This window comes from Telmatherina bonti (assembly GCF_933228915.1).
Source record: "Telmatherina bonti genome assembly, chromosome: 9".
In the NCBI taxonomy this organism is placed as follows: domain Eukaryota; kingdom Metazoa; phylum Chordata; class Actinopteri; order Atheriniformes; family Telmatherinidae; genus Telmatherina; species Telmatherina bonti.
Window position 1 is genome coordinate 22,207,278 of NC_136627.1, and position 16,974 is coordinate 22,224,251.

Below are 16,974 nucleotides of genomic sequence, written 5' to 3' on the forward strand. Positions count from 1 at the left end.
TGTCATGAGGTTATGTTTTCCTGTGTCCTTTGTTCCTGGTTTCCTGATTTATTTTGTAGGTTGTTCCTGTTTTGCCTGTGTTCAGTAGTTCACCTGGGTTCATTCAGTTCATTTGTTTCACCTGTGTCTCGTTGTGTTCTGTGTATTCATACACCTCAGTTTTCGTCAGTTAAAATAAAGAGAGTTCCAGAACCCCCCTCCCCACCCCCAGCATTCTGCCTCTGCATTTGGGTCCACCACCTCCATCACATCCTGACAACTAAGTTGTTCTTTATTTCACATTGTTGTACAGCCAGTGCTGTACTGTGGACTGGTCATGGTCCCTCTTACGTCTTACTTAGATAAGAAATATTCATAGTTCAATTCCTCAATTGGAACATTTCCAAAATCTGAACTATAAACTATAAACAGTAGTTGTCCTGAAAGTTTCAATGGTCAAACAATACATAGTTACCTGAAATACACAAATGTATTTCCCAGTTGAAAGTTGCTATTTCTATTCATTTGTTCAAGCTGGTCCTTCATATGGCAAAATAATGGAAGCCAGCTGGTAATCCAGAGAGTTTGGTCTCCATTTCCATGATCCAAAACCCCCAAATTAAAGTATTAGCTAATATCTTGTCATTGTATAGGAACTAAAATGTGCTAGAAGTTGGAATCACATTTTTGTTTCTAGATCTGAGCAGTAAAATTCTCCGCTGGGATTGGCTGAGAGAAAAACAGTACATGACGTGGAAGAAACCTGCTTGCAATAAATTACACGAAAGGTTGAGCAATCTAATTTTTGTTTGCATGTCTATTTATAGCGTTTATAGCAAATGATGCTTTTACGTGTGTATGATTGAATAATATATGGTTGTATTGGTTATTTGTGCTGCTTTGGACTGGTGAACCTGAATTGACCTAAGCGGCTAAGACAATGGATGGATAGATGTATGAATGGTGGTTATGTTGTATGAAACAGCATCCAAGCAACAGTGTGTGTTAACATACCCTCGAGATGAGCTCTCCAACCATGCCGGTCCATGTTCCATTAGCCCCAGGGACCCCATATACTCCATCACCAACAAGTCGGATACGATACTTAAACTTGAGAATGTCTGCCAGCTCCTTCAACATGTCCACACAGAAGCCTTCGTAGCGGTCATTTCCCTCAAGCTCTTGGTAGTTTGGTCGCAGCATCACATACGGATTCTCCTGAAGAAGAAACACAGCTTACATTGCATTTTTATGACAGCCTAGAAATGGCAGCATAACAAAACAACGAAGAGCTGAAGTTTGCAAGAATGCAAAGCATCCCCCGCAGCCGTTGCTGTGACAACTCTTAAAATCCTTTGCCTTGAAAATTTATGTGAGTGCATCGCTAAACCCTGGTATCCCTTAAATGTTTTATGAGGCAGCTTTACTGGATCAGGTTGAAGACTTCACAGAGAGGAAGCCCAGTGAAAGCATCCCATATGTTGCTGAGAGGTCACAGTTCACTCAAGGTTTACTGGCTTAAACAAAAACTCTTGATTTGTGGATTTGAAGCGGGGCCAGGTACTAAGATCAGGAACACACCGCAGGAGCTCGGTAATCTGCTGTATCCAGCAAAAATACTGGATGAGAAACAAAAGCATTTTCTCATCTGATCACAAACACACACACACACACACATGCACACCTATTTACAGCCTGTCTTTTAGAACCGACTCTGTGTTTGACTGCCAGTTTATTTATGTCTTGTTTTGTCATTTAGTTGATGTTGCAGGAAGATTTAAAGAGCTCGGCAGTGATGTATTTTGGAGCCAACCTTAGTGCTGTATTTTTCAAATAATGCAACTGTCAAGCAGGTGTGTTCAGGATCTACTACATCACCGAGAAGACAGGTGCTTGTACTTTTCTGCTGCACCATCTCCAAAATCAGCTTGAGAATTCATTTTAACATTGTTTTGTTTACTTGGAATCACATGGTGATGAAAGACGAGTGTGGCGCTAAAGCAACATTTTTAAACTAAAGCAAGCAAAGTTCTGTTTAATTCATCACCAAAGACAGAAAAAAACCAATAAAAAACAAAAAAGGCTTTCTTTTTACGTAGCTTGACAAATAATTGTGTTAATATAAATGCTTGGAGCCACAGTACCCGTGTGAGGGGGAGCTGTTTAAAGCCAGCGGTGTTGTAAGAGCAACCTGAGCTGTAAAAACACATAGTATTGCTCTTTTGGCGACATAGACCTGATTTTATTTTGCCGTTGCTACATCTGGTGTGGTAGCTGGTCTGCTGAGAACAAAATGAATACTGATGGTCTCTGACAGCACCACTCTGCACCTAGAATCTGTGTGTAGACTTTGTTAATCTGTCCAACTTAATGATGTTTAGCTGCAGCAGTATAAAGAAAATTAACTTGATGATGTTGAATTCTGCAGTAAAGAGTGAGTAAGGTGGCTGATGTGTGTTAAAAGACAGATGATGTGTTCTTATCTCTTATTTTCAACATATTGTATGAAATATAACTAAATCCAGACTTTTAAAAAAATTTTTTTTAGAATACTTTATTTTTAATTTACTGACCTCTTTTTGGACTTTTTTTTTTTTTTTTTTTACAAAGTGGTACTAAGAATAGAGGCATTAATTACAAAAATCAAATATTCCTCCTTGTAATACATGTTGTAAAAAAAGAAAAGAAAAAACTACAGTTTAATCAAACTATCCTTAAAAAATTAGAACAGAGGATAAAATTTAGTTTGGTTCAGCCTCCTTAAACATTTTGGTCAGGGATCATTCTTCATCACTTAATACCAATTCTATCAAAGTAAAGAAAAACAAAATACAGTTTGGAAATCACACAAAGTCACACAAATCACATAAAGTTATTTGACTATTTTAAGATAAGTTTTTGCTAATCTAGAATTTAATGAGAGGCAGCGTGTCTGGAAGGTTCCTGCGCTAAAGAGACAAGAGAGCATCCATCATAACTGTGATTATAATATTGCAATCTTGCCAAAGATCCCCCATTAAATTCTACAGTGAAACTTTGAGCAGCCAGTCAGATGTCACCTTAGTGACTGAGCATTATATTACAGTGAGCATGCCAAACAACATAAGCTGCTAAAGCTTCTCCAAACCGTCTTGTAGTCGAGCCAGACAGAGTGGGATGTTTCACTTCACAGTTCTTTAGCAGAGAAACAGTAACAGATGCATATTTTTGTTCTCACACAACACTTAGCCAAGCAAAACCTAATTCATTTCCCTGCTTCCTATTGATTTATGTGTGTGAAGAATGGTGAAGCTTTCTATATTCATAATATACGGCCTCTGTCGTTAGGAAGCTCAATCTCTCGGAGTAAGGCTGGAAAATATTGCCTTTGTATCTTGTATATCTCCATCCCACAGTGTTGACCTGGATAAGTTCAGCCTAATAAAACAAGCCCTGAAAACATCAATCACACCACTAAAAATCCAAACGGCAATCGATAACACGGGAAGTTGTTTGACTGTTATCCAGCCTACATGTCTTTTTTTTTTTTTTTTTTCTTACACTCCAAACTTTGCTTTTTCCTTTGACATTCTTCCTGAGTTTCAATTTATTTCTAGTTTATGGAGCTGAAGTGTTTCATAAAAATGTTTTTAAAAAGTAATTTGTCACCTTAGCTGCAGAAATAGAAACAAAGGTGCCATTAAACGCTGATCCAAAAAGTGAAAAAAAAAAAGAAAAAATGAAAAACAACCATCCAACAACAACAACAACAAAAAAAAATATAGCAACATATAAGAAACCTTTGTTACATGTAGAATAAAATATATAAGCATAACTATGAATGAAAAGTCTGTCTGGGGTTTAGAGTGCTGCGTTTTATGAAGACGAAATCACTATGAAATTCCATCTACCTTCTTTTGCACACCCCAGCAAAACAGCAATGAAGCTATGAGTTTGAAGCTGTAAAAAAAGATGCAGACTTTTAAATCGGCCGCTTATTTCCAGGCCATGAGGAGCCTGGCTGCGGACTGATAAGTTCCGTAGAAGAGGCACACTCTTATATTTGCACAAAAAAGTACACAGGTGCAGAAGTAGATACTGTTCATATTAAGCTTCATACACAACCACCGTGATGTTTAAAACCCCATGGCGTTTAAAAAGTCTTCTTCACACAACCCTCCTCAATTCTTTCACCTGGTTCTTTTTTATCCTTAACCCTTTAAAGCACAACCCATTAAAAAATGGTAAGAAAAGCTCAATTTTATTTTATATGAGGTGTTTACTTGGCCCTTTACAATATATATATATATATATATATATATATATATATATATATATATATATATATATATATATATATATATATATATATATAGATAGATATCATATGTATATCATATATAAAATGTAACCAATTTTTGTGTGTGTGTGTGTGTGTGTGTGTGTGTGTGTGTGTGTGTGTGTGTGTGTGTGTGTGTGTGTGTGTGTGTGTGTGTGTGTGTGTGTGTGGGTGGGCAGGTTACCATTTACTACCACGTGTTTAACAAAACAAAAGTGTAACCTTCTGCTTCCTGGTATCTATTAGGGGCAGAAAACCAGTATCAGTTCGTGTTCTACAGGATTTGAGCAAAGTTTTTACCATAGAGAGATGCAAAACATTTCAGAAACTTTGTGTATCATCAAATATATCAACTCGTTCAGTAGGGTTACAAACAATCTAACTGATAACAGATCTCTCTGCTGTCTGGTTAGAAAAGGAGCAACATTTTGATCTCTAACAGTATTAACAAAATTACTTGTTCATTGACAGAAAAGGGCTGGGTCATGTTAATTCAATAGAGCTATCACAACAGAACCTTTTTGGGGATCTTACAGTAAACACAACGCAGGAAATGCAACTGTAGAGCAATAAAGAAGAACAAAAAAAATAAACAAACAAACAAAAAACAAACAAACAAAACACAAAAACAAAAAACATAGAGCTCAAAGTTAGAAAAATGAGGACAGATTGTATGTGTGTATGTGTGAAAATTCATGGGCACATACTTTGGTGCCTCTGAGCCTGTGTGCCAGAAAAGCTGCCTTTGTGTCTGCTTTTATCAGTCGGCACTGCACACTGTTGAGTTTTTACCAACACATTTGTGAGTGGATAAAAAAGCACTCAGTGACACAAGGGTAGTATGAGGGAGAACTGCAGAAAAGCAGAGGGGAATGTAGCTGGAAAAGGCAGAGATGACTCCTACAGGAGAGACTTGAAGCCCCTTTCACGCATTAAGTACAAAAGTGGGTTGAGTGTAGATGTAAATATTGAGAAGGTACGATTTTTTTATAAGGACATGGAGCTGGAATTGAAAACAGATGTATGTGTAAATGAAACACGCTGGATTTGATCAGAAACAAGGAACAACATGGAACCCTGAATTATCTGACAGCTGAGTGAGTAGTTTAGTTAAATGAATCAAATGTAACGAAACATTTGCTAGCAGCATGATAACACCACATATTAAATGAAGCCAATAGCATATAAAGGACTCATAAATGTGGTTGAGTTTGTGGAATCAGTAGCGAGCGTCTGAAAGGTGCTTGGATGAGTTTTTCTTTTCCACATAATCCACATTCTGTTCATTTGTAGCAACTAGAAAAAAAAGACTAAATTTTAAACTAACTTGTCAAAGCTTTGCTGTCACAATTATCCAATCATCCAGTCAAGCTATTGAGAATCTGCTGAAAGCAGGAAAATGGTGTACTGCTGAAACACAAAGGTTTGTTTTATTCACTGCTTATTTTCACTTGGAAGACACATTTCTTGCAACTTTAGGTTGCAACTGACCACCCTGAGTTTTGTATGAGTAAAATGAGCTTTTAAAAATGGATACAAACCAACGTGGATAAAAAAAATTAACCACAGCAACCTATAATTGTTTATCTCTATAGTGAAATGGGGCAATTATTGGGGGTATTTAGAAATACACTCTTTTTTTTTTGGCATTTGTGCATTAAAGTAATTCTTCTGTATTTATTTATTGTTATAACATTAGTGGTTCTCACTTAGATGAGGTACATGGAGTAACAGAAATGTGATGAAAATTTGTGAATAGTTGGTAGGGAGTGTGTACTTAAAAGAGTGTTTGATCGTTTTAAGTTCTTGAACTTATAATTCAAATTGGTTCCCCTTTGGGTTGTAATGTTTGTTTCTAAGCCTTTTCCATTGACTGCTTGTGTCTTATACAAAGTGAACCTTTGAACAGGTAATTAGGCGACCGGCCTCATTATAACAGAAACAGATCAATGCAAATCAACTAGGATCAGTAAGAAATGAAAATACAGAAAACCTGCCAATCTTTCAACTTAATTGTTAGACTACTGCCTTTCTGGATGTTCAGGACAGAGAAAAAACATGCAATTACAACATAACCAGAGGAATTTTATCTCACAGTAAAACAAGAATGAGCTTTTTCCATTGCACTGCTGTTGCTACTGAGAGTATGAGGACAGTTTGTGCAAGCTCTAAACAGTGCCTTGTAACAAACCCAATCAATGCTTACAAACCCAGGGCTTGTGGCTCGGCAGTAAAAATGATAATCAATTCTGTGACTGTTTTTTTCCTGGAGCTATTTGTGATATTGAAGTAGGAAGGTGACAGCTATGTGTAGGTGTAATGAAACTGCGCTGTAAAGGTCAGGTGGACGTGTCATGAGTGCACACAAACCCAAAGTTTGGAAGGAAACATCCATAAATACTATAACTCTCCCCCAACCCCACCAGCAAATGCAACTGGTAAGGAATTCTTATGGAAGCCTTTAGCTGTGGCTTGTCTGCCGCCCACAGGCGAGATAACGGCGACACAGTGATCACGCTATGATGAATGAGCGGTGATAGCCGCTGAAAATTGCTCCTTGGTGGCTTTCGAAGTCTGAGCCGGGGACTCTATATATCCAAAGTGAAATCACAGCTCTGTGCTTGCCCAATTCTCTCTTTCACATCCGCTTTCTGTTGTGAAAACATCATCTCATTTGTTCTCCAACTCAACACAAACACAGCCACACACACATCTCTGTGGTCGCAGAGTGCCCTTCCCTTCCTGTGTGATATGAACTATTCCATCTGAATCCCAATCAGACCAGTGAGATGTTTGGTGGTGAAATATGGCAATATGCCCTTCCCTCATTCCCCAGGCCTGCAGCTGATAACACACTGGGCCAATTGCCTCTGTTTACAAGCTACTTTGTGCCTTATCATCTGATTCATCAGTGAGGGGAAGGAGGTGGGCGCGTGGACAGGTTATTGTGTGAGCAGCTGTTCAAGTGTTTGACTTGTGATGAAGAAAGGCATGAAGCAGATCTCAATGGCTTCATCTAGTTGGAAAATACTTCATGTGAAAAAGAAAGTAAACACTTGTGTTTCACAGCTTAACATATAACCGCCCTTAGTGCTTCCGTAGGAACAAGGTAGGAAGCAGGCAAACACTTATCAAATGCACACGATGAACTTAGTAATTTCTCACCGAGGTTACGAGGTTACTTCCAAACAAGATGGAGGACATTAATTCACAATGAAGAATATTCACAAGTGGAAAACATTCAAGATGTCACACCATACAAAGTAAACAATGCCAAAAAAAAAGAGAAAAAAAGACAAGAACTGGATCTACAGAAAGAGTCATTACAGTAAAGTTAGTAAAAAACAAAACAACTATTAAACAATACATCATGACTTGTTTAAAAGGATTACAAGTAAAAAAACAACAACACAGTTCTCTTTCAAAAGGACAAGGTGGCCTGAGTTTGGTTTGTGAAGTTGGATGTATGTGAACAAAAATATATAACACGACCAAGCTGAGGATGTTTAGCTGTAATGCAGAGCCTCATGCTAAATGAAAACCAAATGCAACATATTGGCATGAACACCTCATAGCACCTGTTAAGAACTGGGGGATGATTAAGGCTTGTGTCAAAGGCACCTTACATTCAACAGTAAACTCTTCCCTAATAAACCATCTAACACAAACCGCCTACCCAAGTATTCTGGTAAAATATATTTAATGACAGATAAAATTGGCAGTTGGGTACACAACATGACAATGACCTCTAAACACAAACAAATCAACAACATGATTAATGTAAATTGTTCAGTTTTTAGTTAAATCTGATGTTTATTCTTGCCTGCATGCATCTGTAATATTAAATCTACTGTAATAAGGACTATGGGGCTTATCAGAAGGATAATTCTTAAAAAGAAATAAAAAAAACAAAAACTGGTAATTACAAAAGGAGGGTAATTGTTGATCATTAAGAAGAATGATCTTGAATGCAGGTTTTTGCAGCCGAATTAGGATTTCTTTTGCAGTACTTTTATTTATATGTATTAAACCTGTGCGTAAGTCTTTCCAGCTAAACAAATGTGTCACAGCTCAGCAGCTCTACATCTGACGTGAATGGCACAGCAAAAGGTTTTCTTTCCCTCGAGGAAATGTTGAAACGTTAACATCATTTTAGTCAGACTAAATACCTTTTGCCTGCAGCTTTTCATTTGAGTCCACCACAAATCCTTTGAGATGTTATACACGGCAAAACTTTTAACATTTTGTATGCATATGAACAGCTTCTCACTCACAAGTAACTATGCTGTGTGCTCATTAATGATACTCAGGAGTTTTACTATAAACACTGTATGAATGGTAGATTATATTAATCAAACAAAGCACCACAATTGCTTCACTTTGCTTCATCTATGTACTTCTATGCTTGTTAGATGATTAACCGGCACACGAAGCATCCTCCCACAAACCTTCAGGAGGCTGCTCTAAAGCCAACTCTCTGCTTCATGATTTAATGTGGACATTCACAGGCTGTTCAAAGGTGGCAAAATATTTAAAAGTAAACATCTTCATCACATTGTATTGATCGACTGATTTTTAGGTTTGATAAATTGCAATTTTAAAGTAATTTTAAAGAGATATGAACTGAAATAAATACACTGAAATGACAAAAGAGCCTCGCTCCTCCCGCAACAACAAATATGAAAATGGGACGCAACTTCTACTGTTTGCCTGTGGAAATAGTGACATGGAGCTTAGAGGACATCATGATGTCAGGTTTTATGCTGCTTCTCCAAGTGTGCCACTGAGGTGAACTATAAATGTGATGCCCACAAATGTAGGATCACAAATGTGATTTAATTTTTTTTTTTTTTTTAAATTAAGAAGAAGGTCTCAGCTCATCTATAATAAACCTGTTTTAAGTCTGTTGTTTTAAGTGTAATTGCGATATTAGGACAGCAGAGGGCGCCTGGGCCAAGGTGAGCGCTGGGTGTGGTAATCTGCTGAGAAGCAGCGCATGCTCAGACCAGAGCCTGCCTGCCAACAGCTCACAGCTCACGCGTGTTTTCCTTCCTGCAAAAATATACAGGTTGGTTATATGTTTTTTTTTTTTTTTTTTTTTTTTTGTTTTACCTTGTATGTATCGTGAAGCTAAATATAATGATTTACAATTAAAAATTAAACTGGTAATTGTTATGTCAGAATTTTCTTTGTTTTGAACGATAAAACTATATAAATTGAGCCCTGAGTTGCAGAGTAGTAGTTATGCTGCACGTTTTCCGAGTTAAGATGGCGGACCTTCACGTGAATCGTTAAGTGTAATGTATGGCTCCCAGAGTGTGACTTTTATTTGGTTTTTTATTTGTAAATGACTTTAAGTTATACTAATTGTTTAAACAGTAGGATATATATGATTATTTTCTTAAAGACTGTTCACTGACATGTTGCTGTTTATATGTGTTCTTGTACTTACATAATATAGAAAAGATGCAGGTGAAATATAGCATGTTGTGCTGCTTCAGTATTTTGCAATGGAAACTGCGATATGTTTGAGTCAGACAAATGCTCATAAAATCACTGTGCTAAAGAAAAGCTAGTATACTGCACATAGGTTTTTATGTGTTTTAATTAAGACTGTATACATAAGAACTCTGAAGAAATGTCTGCATTTTGAAATGAGGAATGTTTGATAAAAAAAAATATGATTGCTAATAAATGCAGACCAGAGCCTGCCTGCCAACAGATCACAGCTCACGCGTGTCTTTTCCTTCCTGCAAAATTATACAGGACTCATCAGAGGCCTGTAACATAAACATTTGTCTTTAGAGATATTCTTTATATATTCTTTATTATATTATCATTCTCCAGTTTATTGTAATGTTGTATGCAAAGTTAACATCACATCCCACCACTTCCACCTGCTTTACAGTAACTTAAGCTTTTCTCTCCGTTCCTATTATGTTCCTATAGTCACCATCTGAACAGCTCTCATTTGTCATACGGATCAGGTTTCAGTGATAACCCTTGACATTTTTAGTTATTATCTGTTGTTACTCTTCGCATCCTTTTCTTGATTTAGACCTTGCCACGACCAGCCCCTTAAAATTGATTGCCTTTGGACTTTAACATGACCGACTGTAAACACGACACACTGTAAACTTGGCATAATCGGCATCAAATTGAAATCCCGATATCAGATCAGGGAGAATTCTGAAAATCACATTTAACACAGTCGGCTCCTACTTCTAGAAACTGAAAGAGAAAACTCTAACATGGAAAGAAAAAAAGAGACATGCTCAACATCAGAAACACAGATGTCTTGTCTTGGCCTGGGTTTATTTAGAATTAACTGAGTTGATGTGGAAAAATGTTTTTTTTTTTTTTTTTTTTTTTGTGAAATACTGCAACTTTACCATCTTGGAAAATCTGGAAGAAAAACATGAACACCGTGCAGGCAGAAGAACAACAGCCCTTTTATAGACATTTCAAAAACCCATTTACTGTAGTAATGTTATGAAGGTACATTAGAGCACAAGACATTTTTTGCACATCTGGGCAGAAACTATGATGTAGAATGATACAACAAGTGCAGGTTTTACAATAATATATAATAGCTTTTAGATGACTCATTCATCAAAAATGCTTCAGAACACATTCACAGACCCGGTTAGTAAAAACATTTTGTGCACTGATATGAAAAAAAAAAAAAAAACAGGAGAGGAAGGCCCACAGTGCTGGTCAGCTTGGATCCTTTATCTGGTGAGACCCTGCTTTTAATTTGTCTGAATCAGATTCAGGGAGAAAAATAATTTCCTATTTTTTATCCGGCAGGTTGTCTTTGTGCCGTTCGGTGTAGAATTCAAATAAACTGAAAATGTTTATAATGTGATTTTACAAGTATTTTACAAGGGGTCCCATTTGTTTTAGAAATGGTGCTGAAGCTGCCCTAATTTGTCCACCAATAAAGCTAAAAGTATCCTGAATGTTCCTAATTAATCATTTCTCCATGGAAATAGGTTCAATCCAAGTCAGAACAATAACACCTCCTTAGATTTCTTCTATCAGCTGCAAAAAAGTATGCATTTTGTTTGATAACTCTTAAAAGGATTTATGGTAAATTTATCCCCGAAGATGGCAGGTGAAATCGTAAATTGATCCATCTTTGAACAGATGCAGAGAAAGAAGTAAGAGGACAGGATGTTTACTTCCAGCAGCGCTGAAGAGGGCTGATGTGGTAAATTATTAGCTCCCATTCATTCACTGTTATGCACCCTCGTTTGAGGTACTCGGGGCAAAACAATAATACAGCATCAAGTTCTCTGATCCCGAGAGGACTGGGTTTGGATGGGAAAACACAGAATGGGTTTTTGATATGGTAATTGTCTGTCGACTGAGAATGTCAGCCACATGTAGATCAGTCTGGGAGTTGAGCTAATGAAATAGCCCAGGCTACAGATATGTGTGTGAGGGTACTTGTGCATACGGTTCTTACCAATATCGTTGTGATCGTAAGAGTAGTGTTGAAAAGGGTGTCTGTCACATTGATTGATGGAAGCTTTCTCTCCATGGACAGTCCATCTTCAGAGTGCCACAGGCCAATCTGCAAAGCGACACACACACACAAACAAAAGATCAGTCACCGAGTCCATAAGCTGGAAAAGGCCAACAGAAACAATCTGAGTTTAATTTTCTCCTTTGTTGCTAACGGAGAATCAGTGTGACCTTCAGACAAGAACCAGTGGACAGATCGCCACAATGTCAGACAAGGTGACTGCAAAGTTGGTGGAACTGCAAAGAGAAACTAAAAGAACCCTAGCGGTAGATTCAAGAGTGCACACGGAGGGCGTCTATTTAATCACAAGCAACAGAATGCATTCATTAAACCAATCACCTGCAAATCCTGTGGTGCAGAGCCGCAAGTAGAACTTCACAGCTTCACCTCTTTTCCTGCAACACACTTCCGTCTGTCCCTAAGTAGCTCCTCATTCATTCATTCATTCATTCATTCATTCATTCATTCATTCCAGTTCCATCACCTTAAAATTGTGGTACAAATTGCTGCAACTCAATATGGTACAGAACAACAACAGTGATGTTCTCACTTTGGAGGATTTGTCACAACTTCTAACAATCTGCAAGTCTCTTTCCTGATAATCTGAACTCATGATTTCACCATCTATTGTGTGATTTGGTGCATGGTACATTTATCATTCCAGTAAAGACAGACTGGCAGTTTCACTATCATTTAATTTATGTAGCTGATGCAGAATTGTTTCATTTGCTGCCAGAGGAGCGTAAGTATGTGTTAATGTGCTGGTGGATAATCTTAAAATAAATCAAAAGAAAACATAAAAAAAAATATGTATCTTTAATCAGTTTGTAGAGCTTTCCTTGATACAGCTTATCTCCTGTTTAGATTTAATATGCAACGGCTATTTAAAGACCTTATGAGATCATCTTGCCCATTGAGTTCCACCGGAGATTATTCTGTTTTGTGTTATGGAAAGCAATAAAAATACAGCTGACGTTTTCAGCCTTTCATTTGATATTCCTGGAAATCAAACTGTAAGGCTCTTTTGAGAAATAAAATGAAAACTCAAAATAGTCCGTGTTTTGTCATTTGCATTCAAACTCTGTAATCTTCACACTGCATAAACACAGTCACCTTTATCTCAGAGGTTAGAGAGAAATAAAAATCCCTTATCATAATGATCAACTTTCCTACTTTATGAATATTTTATAAGAGGAGTTAATGAGAAAATATAGCATCTAATTTAGACTTGACACTGAGTATGATTCACTTCGTGTCACTAGATTGAGCTCCCTGATTACAGGCTAAAGAACTATTAGGAATATTTTCTGGGCTACGGTTGGGCCAAAACTCAGAGTAACAGTTAAAGCAGCAGTGACTGAAGTTTTATTTAAAATGAGCTAAAGTTTTATCTTCAAATTTCCCAGATTCAAGGCCATTCTTATCTGTTGGAGCCACTTCTCCAGTGTGTGTGTGTGTGTGTGTGTGGCCCCCAGTGCTCTGATCACTATAGGTAATGCTGTTGCTTTCACCCTCCAGGCCTTCTTTGAGGCCTTGGTACTTCTCCAGTTTCTCATGCTCCTTTTTCCTGATATTTCTGCCATTGGGGATGGATACATCGATCACTATGGCTCTCCTCCGCTGCTTATCCATGATCACTATGTCTGGTTGGTTGGCCACCACCATTTTATCTGTCTGGAAATTTATTCTCCACCACCTTGGGGGGAGTTTCCCACTGGGACTTAGTGGTCTAAAGTCCATATTCTGCACAGATGTTCCTGTGTATCATGCTAGCTACTTGGCTATGCTAAAATGACAAATGAAATATATATATATATATATATATGTATATATATATATATATATATATATATATATATATATATATATATATATATATATATATATATATATATATGTATATATATATATGTATATATATATATGTATATATATATATATGTATATATATATATGTATATATATATATGTATATATATATGTATATATATATATGTATATATATATGTATATATATATATATGTATATATATATATGTATATATATATGTATATATATATGTATATATATATATATATGTATATATATATATATGTATATATATATGTATATATATATGTATATATATATGTATATATATATGTATATATATATATATGTATATATATATGTATATATATATATATGTATATATATATGTATATATATATATATGTATATATATATATGTATATATATATATGTATATATATATGTATATATATATATATGTATATATATATATATATATATGAGTATCAAAGAATTCCTTTGAGAGTACATGATCAAAAAGATGTACCCTTTCATTTCCTCTGGTGCATTTGTTGGGAAAAATAGAAAAACAGAAAAACAGCACCTTGCTCGCACAAACAGACTGCAGCTCCCCATACCTCTCTCCCAACACACTGCTCGCTCTGCTAGTGATTGCCTCAAGACACTGACAGGGAGAATATGTGAGAATACCACAGCACGACCAAAAAGGGACCTGTGAAATATGGTGTTCTGCAATCAGTGTACACAATCAGTTGCCAGAGCCGGCAGAGGTGGTGGGAGGTTGGGAGTCTTTAGCTTAGCTGGGCTCAGCAGGTGTCACAAAAGGTCTGAGCATGGGGGTGAGGGAGAGGCTAATGGGATGAGGTGGCACCACGAGTCTAGTCTAAGAAGAGTAGGTGGATAGGCAGAGCAATGAGGGAACTGCGAACAGGAAGGGAGAACAAGCACATGCTGGCAGGAGAGGAGCTGGCCCTTTGGTGATCCTCCTGTCAGCTCTGCTTGAGCTGAAATGGAGAGTAAAGTACACCTGTACTGTCTGTGAGTTAGGATAGAGAAATATTACTTCATATGAGCAGAAACACATTCAGGAACAAACATTTTATAGTTGTAACGATTCTCTGAACGCTGCCATTGATTACAGTTGTACTGATTTGTGTAGGTTCATATCATTTGACGCTGTTGCATAAATATGATGAAAAAACAACAGCAAAGGTTCTCAAAGACGAGAAAAATTTTCCTCTAATTAAACTGATGAACCATTAATCACTGAGAAAGACTCTGCCATTAATCTAAAGCCTAAGAAAAGAGCTCAACAGTCTTACGCTTCATTCGCAGAAGAACATTTAATGATTGTGAAGGTTATGAAGGAAATCCCAGTCATCACGTTAATCCTAGTGATGCAACAACATTAAATCACTGAGTTAAACCTCATTCCAAACACAGCACAGCCTGATGTGTCTTATATTACACACACACACATACACACACACACACAAACACATAACATATTTTCATACACCAAGCAGATCTCGTTCCAGGGAGACAAAGACTGTTGGTGGTGTCAACGCCTGTGGCGTTTTTGATGCAAACACCAGGTGTTCTTTGGTTTTGATGCCCCAATTAGTTGTGGAAAAATTAATTTGGAAAGGTTTCCAAACCGAACATAAAGTCACATAATAAGGCAAGGGGGTTAGTGGGGTTAAATCCAAAGGCTTTTAATTATAAAACCCCTTTATCCGAAGCCACGGTTGGGATGGTGTTATAATTGGTTTGGTTTCATCTTAAATAATACGTCTTTGTTAAACTGAGGCATTGTTTATGCTGCTGTGTTTTGTTTGCGTACATTTACAGCTAGGTTCTTCATATTTGACATGATTTAATTTATATCCAAAAGAACTTACTTAGCTTGAGTTAATTGTGAAGCAACAGTCCAGCTTCAGAGGAGGAATAAATCCTGGCATAGTGTTAAATACTGAACACAGATAGAAATGCAGACAAGTAGAAAAAGTAAAGAGCTGCAAAATAAGTCTGAGGTGGAGCGATTTTCTTAGGAAAGGTGATGTGCTGCATCTTCAAAAGACCCTTGGACTTATAGAGGGATGCCTTTCCTTTGATAGCATTTAGCAGCTGGTTCCACTATTATTAACCACAAATGAATGTTGTCTGGACTGAGACAGGAACAGTAGTACAGAACAAAGTCGAGGAGGAGTGTAAACCTGTATGATGGAGTTGAGGTGTAGACCCAGAAGTCACTCTGTCGGCAAACATTAGTGACTTGAATTTGATTAAAGAGGCCCTGGGTTGCCAGTGGAGCTCAGTGAGCAGTGGACTGACGTATGCCCTTTGTAGTTAATCAAACACTAGATGTCTAAACGAAGTGTCGGGGTTTCACTGCAATCCAGGAGACCTGCCACAGATGCATTTCTGTAGAATAGCCAGGTTCCGTAGTACTGGTGAAGTTATACTTTGAAGAATAGCAGCTGAACATAAAACTGATTAGATGTAAATGCATTTCTATGAGTACAAAATGTGCAGTCGAAAAATATGGTCTAGGCCTACTGTGTATAAAGTATGCTTATTAGCGTTAGTGAGTTGGGATAGTGTTCATACAAGACTGAATCAGTTGTTTGGGTTTCTATCCTATATTGTCCATGGAATGAACCATTAGGAAAGACATTTTGCTTATGTAGTCTCACTTAAATTACTTCTATGTGAGAGTGAAAATATGTTCTTAATCTTTACTTCATTTTGGCCAAAACAAAAATACCTGAACTCAGGAAAGTACAGCGCAATATTGGGCCCTTTCATGAGTTCCTACCACTCCCTGCATGGTAACAAAGCAACATTCAGCAGTAACAGCATCCAGCAAGCCACAGATTCCACCTGCAGCCATTACCTGCCACCAGACAGAACAGCTCAGTGGAGGTAACCAGTGAAGATTAACGTTCAGAAATACAGCACAGCACCTACAGGCACAAAATCCGCTTTAATCACTGAGACGATCAAATCAAATCAAACTTTATTTCTAAAGCGTGCTTAATGCCAGACGGAACACAAAGTCCTTTACATTATAAAACCAAGTCATGCAGATTGAAATCAGTCAAGCCTTCACACACCAAACTCCCCTTAACAATTTAAATGATGCCGAGTTTCAATGTGGCACGAGTACTAACTTTATTATTTATGCATTAAAATTTCACAGCCCTGATAAATATCCCAACTTTATTTGGCAAATATTGGATACATCTTTTTTTTTTTTTTAACAATGATCTGGTGACACCCTAAAACTATATTAGGGGCTACTAGTTTAGGAAATGCATAAATTTACCTGGG

At 37.1% G+C, this 16,974-nt stretch overlaps 1 protein-coding gene across 2 annotated transcripts in view; it reads right to left on the minus strand.

Moving 5' to 3' along the window:
- grik4 (glutamate receptor, ionotropic, kainate 4) overlaps window positions 1-16,974 on the minus strand; it is a gene marked incomplete at both ends in the record, with an annotated part of 175,185 nt that overhangs the window by 19,278 nt on the left and 138,933 nt on the right. For both annotated transcript variants that reach the window (XM_079245816.1, XM_079245815.1), the window contains 2 exons: window positions 994-1,197; window positions 11,769-11,876. In XM_079245816.1, the coding sequence (XP_079101942.1) occupies window positions 994-1,197; window positions 11,769-11,876 (312 nt within the window). The remainder of the gene's footprint in view (window positions 1-993; window positions 1,198-11,768; window positions 11,877-16,974) is intronic.